The 9,212-nt window shown below is 33.3% G+C and overlaps 1 protein-coding gene and 1 non-coding gene across 2 annotated transcripts; both read left to right on the plus strand.

Annotated features, from left to right (window-relative positions):
- Positions 1-856: 856 nt before the first annotated feature.
- On the plus strand, positions 857-928 carry Trnaw-cca. Its single transcript has one exon. It is a non-coding gene; the product is annotated as a tRNA-Trp (tRNA).
- A 570-nt stretch (positions 929-1,498) lies between these two features.
- Positions 1,499-3,836, plus strand: LOC123662784 (alpha-N-acetylglucosaminidase). Its single transcript, XM_045597581.1, is given in 2 exon segments — positions 1,499-3,562; positions 3,564-3,836. Coding segments are annotated over 2 exon segments (2,337 nt in total).
- The last annotated feature ends 5,376 nt before the right edge of the window (positions 3,837-9,212 follow it).

Below are 9,212 nucleotides of genomic sequence, written 5' to 3' on the forward strand. Positions count from 1 at the left end.
AAACAAATGGCATGTGACGAGAGTGTCTTGGATTCTTCGTCAATTATCTAGCCCAGGGGTGTCAAACCCAATTTTGCAGAGGGCTATCATATATTTAATTTAGAATGAGTAGGCGGGCCAGATTCAAGTAAAAAAAATATAGTGTGCGCATTTTTAAACTTCCGTAGAGGAATCGAGTGAAGTCAACGATTCATAAAAGAAGTTAATTTTGTGACACATTGCGATCGCGGGCCGTATCTTTGACATCCCTGATCTAACCCATCTGCGTTTTCCTGCAAGCGATCTGTGTTTAATCTGCGCAACCGGAAACAAATATCATTATTAGTCTACAAATGTTTATTTTTATACGACTAGGTCGGCAAACAAGCGTACGGTCCACATGATAATAAGCGGTTATCGAAACCTATAGACGCCTGCAACACCATAAGCATCGCAAGCGCGTTGCCTACCCCCAACCCTCGTCAGGAGTTCTGCCTACCTTATTCACTGCCATAACTTGTACATAACTAGTTATTTTGCCGCGATCTTATGTAAGGTTGAGCTAGTTCCTTTTTGCGAATTATATTCTAGTTTTCTTATAGTAAACTTTGCTTTGTGTTCTTATGAAATTAAAAATTGGAAAAATTCAAAAAGAAAATAACGATTATTTGAACTTCACTTGTTCGACAGTTCTCAAAACAGAACAGTTGTCTGTCAGGTTAACTAGTTCAAGGATATTTATTTATTTATTTTGTTTTAAAACTTTATTAAAAAGCAAAAGGCAGACATAAAACTATACAGTCTTATTTATCTATTGATATTTATGTCGTATAAATTTGTTTAGTACTGGTATCTTGTTTACAACATTTCATGGCACGACTCCGTGGCGCAACGGTAGCGCGTCTGACTCCAGATCAGAAGGTTGCGTGTTCAAATCACGTCGGGGTCATCGTATGTTTATTAATTAATAAACTATTTTTTCATTTTAATTTGATTTTAGAAAAATCTGTAGATAAAAATAAAATTGTAGATAAAAATATTGTTATAAAGCGATCAGAAATTAGATATTTTCCAAAAATATTTAATGTGCATTTTCATCAATTAAACTTTTTAAATGAGAAGAATAATACACATAAACAGAAAGTATATCAAGATCAGCTACAATAAAATATATTATTGTAAAATCACTTAAAGTTATTTATAATTTTCAACTATTATTACGATTAATTTTATTATCAAACTATCAAATATTTGTACAATTATAATTTAAAAATATTTTACTGATCGCCATGTACCGACAATATTTTATACACATTTGTCGTTAATATCGCCTAAACAAGATAACTACAACACGATAAAAAGATTGACTTGAACAAAGTCCCAGACGGTTCAAGACAATGAATTGTTAACGGCATCAAATTTCTTTTATCGCGAGCGAGACGTAAACAGTCACTCGTCATTATGAAAGTATCCATCGCCTATCATTCATACGCGGAACGTTGAGTGTACACATCGCAAGATGCAATTATACGTACTCTCGATTATCGCCAGCTTAATTTCGTCTGGATTAACTATAAATTTGAATTACTTGGACCCGGTGAAATTACAAACGAAACTTTCACCAGCAATACAGCAAGATACCGCCCTAAACATCATCAGTCAGTATTTAAACAATGTTGAAGTGGAGGTAAATCCTATCATGTTCAGTAATCATAAAGACGTATTTTCACTTCGAACTACAAATGGTCAGTTGCACATCAGAGCGAGTACTGGAGTAGCGGCGGTGTGGGGTTTTAATTACTACCTTAAAAAATACTGCAAGTGTCAAATAGCGTGGCAAGTTCAGAGGGTTGTTATACCGTCGCCTTTACCGGATGTTGATGAAGTCGTCATAGCTAATGACAGATTCCGCTATTATCAGAACGTGTGTACTGCGTCTTATAGCTTTGTGTGGTGGAAGACAGACGACTGGCGGTCGCATGTAGAATGGATGGCATTAAATGGGATTAACTTAGCGTTGGCTCCTGTTGCCCAAGAAGCTGCATGGGCGAGAATTTACAGACAATTAGGTATGTCAGAGGATGATATTAAGGAACATTTCACTGGTCCGGCTTTCCTCGCCTGGCTTCGTATGGGAAACGTTCATAGGTGGGGCGGACCACTACCTCAATCTTGGCACGACCAACAAAGGGATATTCAGGATAAAATTGTCGGTCTTATGTTCAAACTTGGTATGATACCAGTCTTTCCAGCGTTCAACGGCCACGTACCGAGAGCATTTAAGAATATATTCCCTAATATGACTTTATACAATGTTACTACTTGGAACAGATTTGATTCTGAGTACTGTTGCAATTTATTTATAGATCCAAAAGAGCCAGCATTTAAAACAATAGGAAAAATGTTCCTAAAGGAAATCACGGCTGGAACTAGTACCGGAAATATTTATACGGTGGATCCTTTTAATGAGGTCGAAGTACAACCGTGGTCTACGTCTCTGGTACAAGAAACTGCTAAATCAATATTCTCCACCATATCTGAAATGGATAAAGACGCAGTGTGGCTTCTTCAAAACTGGATGTTCGTTTATAACACTATGCTGTGGCCTTTAAAGCGAGTAAAAATCTTCCTGACATCTGTGCCAAACGGACGAATGTTAATACTCGACTTGCAGTCAGAGCAATCGCCACAATTTGACTTATACGAAATGTATTACGGGCAACCGTTCATTTGGTGCATGCTGCATAATTTCGGAGGAACATTAGGAATGTTTGGCAATATGCAAACAATTAATGAGGACGTTTACAAGACAAGAAATCGTGTGTATAGCACAATGCTTGGAATAGGACTAACTCCTGAAGGGATTAATCAAAACTACGTTGTTTACGATTTAATGTTAGAAAGTGCTTGGCGGTTAGGTCCTGTTGAAGATTTGAACAAATGGGTTGAAGATTACGCCGAAAGAAGATATGGATGCAATGCAACAGCAACAGCTTGGAAATACTTATTGAAAAGCGTATACAATTTCAGTGGTCTTAACCGAATGAGAGGGAAATACGTGGTGACGCGTCGGCCCAGTTTCCGAATAAGACCCTGGGCTTGGTACAAAAGTAGCGACTTGTTTGACGCTCTGAAAGGACTAATTTTTAGTGAGAGTTGTGATTCTTCTGGATTTATACACGATGTTGTCGACGTAACAAGACAAGCTTTGCAATACAGAATAGACCAACTGTACGTTAATTTATCGAGAGATAGATTCTCCAATACTATCATATTTAATTATACAATAACAAGATTTCTGGACGCTATGACAGATATGGAAAATATACTGGCAACAAACGACGATTTTAAAGTTGGTCAATGGGTTGATTCCGCCAAACGGATGGCGCCAACGACGATAGATTCATATTTTTACGAATTAAATTCCCGCAACCAGATAACCCTATGGGGACCGAAAGGTGAAATAACAGATTACGCTTGCAAACAATGGGCAGAACTCATTCACTATTACTATAAGCCAAGATGGGCAACATTTTTAGAGATAGCTTTAGACGCAAAAATGAGGAATGAAATATTTGATGAAAAAAAACGCTCAAGCCGTGGTTAGGTACACGGTTGAGGAGAAATTTTTAACAACGACATTGGATTCATTACCCGCTGATAACACTATATCGTTAGCATCAAACTTGTATCAGAAATGGGCCTTTGTGTCTAATCTTGATGATTTGCCTTGTACTTTGATTAAGAAGAATCCAGAACGAAGAACTACATTAGCCGATACTGATATAGATGGTGATGATATTATTGAGAATAATCCATCGATAGTAATGCTACATCCAACGAAACCTGCTAATTAATTATCTATTGTAATATTATAAAGCTGAAGAACATCTTCATCAACATTTCCGCGCTAATTTCAGGAACTACGTCTTGTTCGAACTGCAACATCCTTGTTGTGTTTGATAGTGCATTTACCGGGCTATATAATATGTTGAACGTTTTTTGCATTCAAATGCGGGTTAAACAATGGGATACATCTAGTAACAATATAAATCTGTATATTTATAAATGAATTTTATAATTTGTATAAATCTTTTTTTTTGTGTTCCTTACTATTAAGATAAGGTTTAGATAACAAAATTTAAAAAAAAAAAATTGATATATTCCCGAAAAAAAAATGGGGGTACGAAGTTAACTCGGTCAGTTAGTTCTATATAAAAATAAACTTAGTATTCTTCACAACGTAGTATTTATTTAAAGGTATACTTTTTTTTACTGTAACGCACTGAATGTGAAAAACAAACAAATATTTAACAGATTATCATTTAGTTTTTATGATTTTGTAATTATTTATCAATTATTTTATTTAATTATTAATTTAACCTAAAACTTTGAACTCAAACTCATATAACGCTAAAGTCCTATATTTTAAATAATATTTTTTTACGTTATTTTGTTTATTTGAAAAAAAAAATTTTTTTCTTCGATAAGTTAATAAAAAAGGGTTTATTTTCTATTCATAATTATTCATAAATAAACGAATAATTCTCGACACAATTTACTCAGCACGCTACGCTACTGTAACTGCTCACCATTTAGTAGCTTACCTACAAGTTTAATCTAATACTTAAAACAAAATAAATTGTTATTACTTATTAATTTCCTCACTTGTAATGGTTATCTGTTTGTTTTATTTCTGTCTTTTCTATTTTTTTATCTCCTATTTGAACGACTAATGACTAATGATTAGAGACAGACTGGTCAGGTCAGAATAATTTTTTTTGGCCATACTAATAAAGTAGAGTTGATCCGAGGAACGAAAGTTCATATGTTATTCTACATCTATAATTCTATACTAATATTATAAAGCTGAAGAGTTTGTTTGTTTGTTTGTTCATTTGAAGGCGCCAATCTCAAATACTGGTCCCATTTGAAAAATTCTTTCAGTGCTATATAGCCCATTTATCGAGGAAGGCTATAGGCTATATATCATCACGCTAAGACCGATAGGAGTAGATCACCAATAAATAATGTTTCAAGTCGTGGTTTTTTTTCTTTTGAGAGCTTTCCCAGTTAGCCCAAAGAAACTGTTCCATGCGGACGAAGTCGCGGGCAGAAGCTAGTTTAAAATAAAAACGCAAAACCTCAAAAGTAAGCTTTAGAACAGACATAAATAAACACGCTTGATAGACTTTATGTAAATTTGATACTCGAATGGAAGGTGACGATAGTGTCTACACCGGCAAAGCCGCAGGCAAAAGGTAAGCGTATAAGGTAAGCTTCATACTAGTAGAGCGGTGATAATAACCGTCAAAGCGATCTAGTGGTCTAGTTGTATAAATTATATAGTAACCAAAGTTGCTTACTCGTGTCAAGGTACCGGTAACTTGTACTCTATCCCAGTATAGACATCGTTTTATAAACTTAAGAGGTTTGCTTGCAATCTATTTAATTTATTTATTCTTTTTTATACATCAAATTACAAAAAAACACAGTGGCAAACTAGAAAAAAGTTGAAACTAAAATCCGAAATCTAAAATACGACGAAATAAAGTTAGTACGTCACTTTATGTGTTATAGAGGGCGCCGCATTCGATATACTGTGACTTCATATAGACTATAATCAGCGGAAAATTAAGACGCTTCTAATGATACCTTATTTGTATAAATATGACTAGTTTGGGAGTTTTTTTTAATATAACTAGTTTTTTTTTTTTGTTTTGGAGATATGATGAGAACAGATGAATACACACATACTTAGACTGCTAAAATTATAACCCTCCTTTTTGCTTTGTCGGAGTCAGGTGATAAAAAATAAGAGAGAAAATATTTCTTAAATAATAATAACGTTTGGTCAAATCAATATAATATTAACGTCTATATACAATTATACATACACACCATACAAATACATATTTATGTATCATACACATATATGTATATACATATTATGTATATGTATATATCACGTTAGTAAAATATACTTGTATAGATGTAAATATAAAAATATACAATGTCAGCCTATGCGTTTGTGTTTATTCGAATTTGTGTTGATTTATTCAAATTTCTAACTCAAGGTTTGCGTAGGATTGTTGATTATGGAAGAAACATAAAACAAATAAACAAGTATAATTATGAAAGCTGTAAATGCTGTGTATACTTTTACCATATTAAAAACAAAATCTAAAATATCTATGGTTAGAGCGGCTTCAGGATGAATCAGCAACTCGCCTTTTAATTTTAAAGGAAAAAGTGCAATGTGAAAACGTCAAAAAAATCAAATCGATATTTCTGTAGTTATGCCCTTTGAGCAATAAGGTGTAAATATCTAGATATATAAGTGAACTATATGTGTGTGTTAACTGCGTACATTCAACGCACGTTCCCCCCTGAAACCGAGGCATCTTTAGAAATTAGATTCTGTGACGATCAATTATGATGTGTACGTTTCCTGACTACATTTTCATGTCTGAAAATTATAAATGTGTATGAATATACCTAGTAGCGGAAGGATAATGAAGTTTCTAGGATATGCATAATTTTTTTTTGATTATTATATAAAATCAGAAGTTAAATCTGATACATACAAATGATTAGCCGAAATATATGTGCGCGGGTAGCTCCCGAACGCCTGCAAAACATTTTTTTGTGTGTCTATTATTATCAGAACAAAGAGATAATTGTTTTTGCTCCCAAACGGAAAAAACCGACTTCAATTACGACAACTACAACGTAAGTAGGCGAAAAAAATTAACAAACGCACTAGTCGTCACTACGATTTTCGAGGATTTCCCCCGATTTCTCTGGGATTCCATCATCAGATCCTGGTTTCCTTATCATGGTACTTTGGATATTTCTTTTCCAACAAAAAAGAATTATCAAAATCGGTGCATAAACGACGAAGCTATCCCAAAAATTTAATTAAAATTACAAAAAATTGATAGATTGAAAAAAAAATTTGGTGTAAAGTTTACCAGGTCATCTAGTGTTTTCTGATACTATTCTATAGATACAGTCTATTTTTAAAATATATATTATTTTGTGACACTGATTATAGCAATTTCTTGCATTTTCAAAAGTTCAAACTACCCACTTTCGTGAGAGGTCATTAAACTTTATAAATATTCTTCGTTAGCGGTAAATTATTCAAAATCGTGTTAGTGGTTTGTTAGAAAGTATGTCAGATTGTTATCTCTAAGTATGAAATCGAGTGATCAATAATATTTTTGTTACAGTAATTAACAATGAAGGTTTGAAGATAAATTAACAATGAAGGTTTGAAGAATTCTAAATAAAAGTATATTATGGTTCATATAATGAAATATTTCAAATAATATTTGAACAATATCTGACGAGTAGCATCTGAGTTATAATTTTTTCAAATTTTATAAAAAAAAAATCTTTTTTCGATGATTAATTTAAGTCAAGTTACCCCACAGAAAATGGTCGACCTAAAAGATCACACAAAAGACAAAACCTACAAGGCACCATACTAGAAAAAAAATATTTTGTAATCAATTAAATTTCCAACAAAATAAATTCGGAACTCTATCCAATGCTTTATAAAAATCGTCCACGGTAAATGGCTGAGGTCACGGCACGTCACTGTGTTCTTTGTGTGTGACACTTTTATAACGAGGGTCGGCGTAAATAGCTTAGAGGCATAAAAACACAGATGTCCTTTCTCACGTCTGATTTTAGGTAGAATAATTTAATGTTCGTTAATGAATTTTGTTATTTGTACGTTTGTATTCGACTAAATGGAATTTCGTTGTACCGAATTTCGTAATGATAAAGTGAGAACTATATTTTAAGCTAGAATTACCTTTCTGTTGAGACCGGATTTAGTTAATGTAGTTTTTACATTTGACTAGCCTGTTGGCATAGTTTTCACCAACCCTGCTTTCTGCTCTAGGGGTTGGGGGTTCGATTTTCGCCTCGAGTGTGAGTGTGATATTATGTAAAAAAAATTCAGTTACAGAGACTGCACATAGAAACAGAACAGAACAGCAGAACTTAAAAGTTTCGTATTAAAATTTGAAATTTCATAATGTTTGAATTAAAATTATGTGTAAAATGTTGCACAATACGTCAGCTGTATAAATAAATAAATATATTATAACATACACACACGGTCGTCTGTTCCTATGGTAAGCAACTTAATGCTTGTGTTACAGGTAACAGCCGACTGTTATAACTGAATTTTTTTTGATAAACATACATAGAAATAATACATATATAAATACAAATATTACACCCAGACTCAGGCGGGTATCGAACCCGCAACCCGATATACTGCTATAATATATATATTATTATATATAGCTACAAATATACTGCTACGAGCATGTCAGTGACGCGAGCCCTTAAGATTTTTCCCCACCAAAAAGTGCCCAACGCGGTCAAAGAAGTTTTCACTTCAAAAAATGTACAGCTATATCAACCGGCTGTTACCTATAACATAGTTACTTATCTTAGTAACAGATGAACGTGTGTATGTTATAAAAGAAAAAAACCTCAGGTTGGTTGGCGGTTATGGTTTTTCATTATTCTAAATAATTAAATGCATAATTTAGCAGTTTTGTAGCAGAAAGGCGAAGAAAATTAAACTTTTCAAACTTTTTAACATACTGCGCAAAGTATATGACTTACAATATAACACATATTTTCCGATAATTCTAAAAGTATGGAAATTATCAAGATGGTGTCTCAAAAATAAATTTCATACGCACGTGTTGTTACGTATCACACGCAAAATTGTACAGCATAGAAATTTCAGAGCCGTTTCCGCTACTTCCGAACGTTAAAAACGACAAAGAGTTTTTCCTTTTTTTAATATTACGCGAAAATACCTTTTTATTAATCCCCCTACCCGACCCTTACCTATTTTATTGCCATTTCACCAGCCTTCGTTCAAAATCCAAAAGTCTCCCTTATGCGTGAACAGAGTGACAATGATATATTTTTAAAATTTTCTCATATTTATAGGATTTCTTTAGTGTTTCGATGAATTATATTAATTAAAAAGTATAAATATTTATTAATCAACATCATCCATGGCTTCTAAGTTATCGGTGCCTTTTTTTTTAAATATATTATGCTTTACGTTTATTCTAGCTTTTGCCCGTAACTACCTCCGCATGGATATTATAAGCAGCATTTTTATTACCTAGGATACTTATTCTGTAGATAACATGCTTTCTTCTTTACTAAAGTCTAAATATTGTAATATA

Source organism: Melitaea cinxia, chromosome 19, assembly GCF_905220565.1.
Source record: "Melitaea cinxia chromosome 19, ilMelCinx1.1, whole genome shotgun sequence".
Classification (NCBI taxonomy): Eukaryota; Metazoa; Arthropoda; class Insecta; order Lepidoptera; family Nymphalidae; genus Melitaea; species Melitaea cinxia.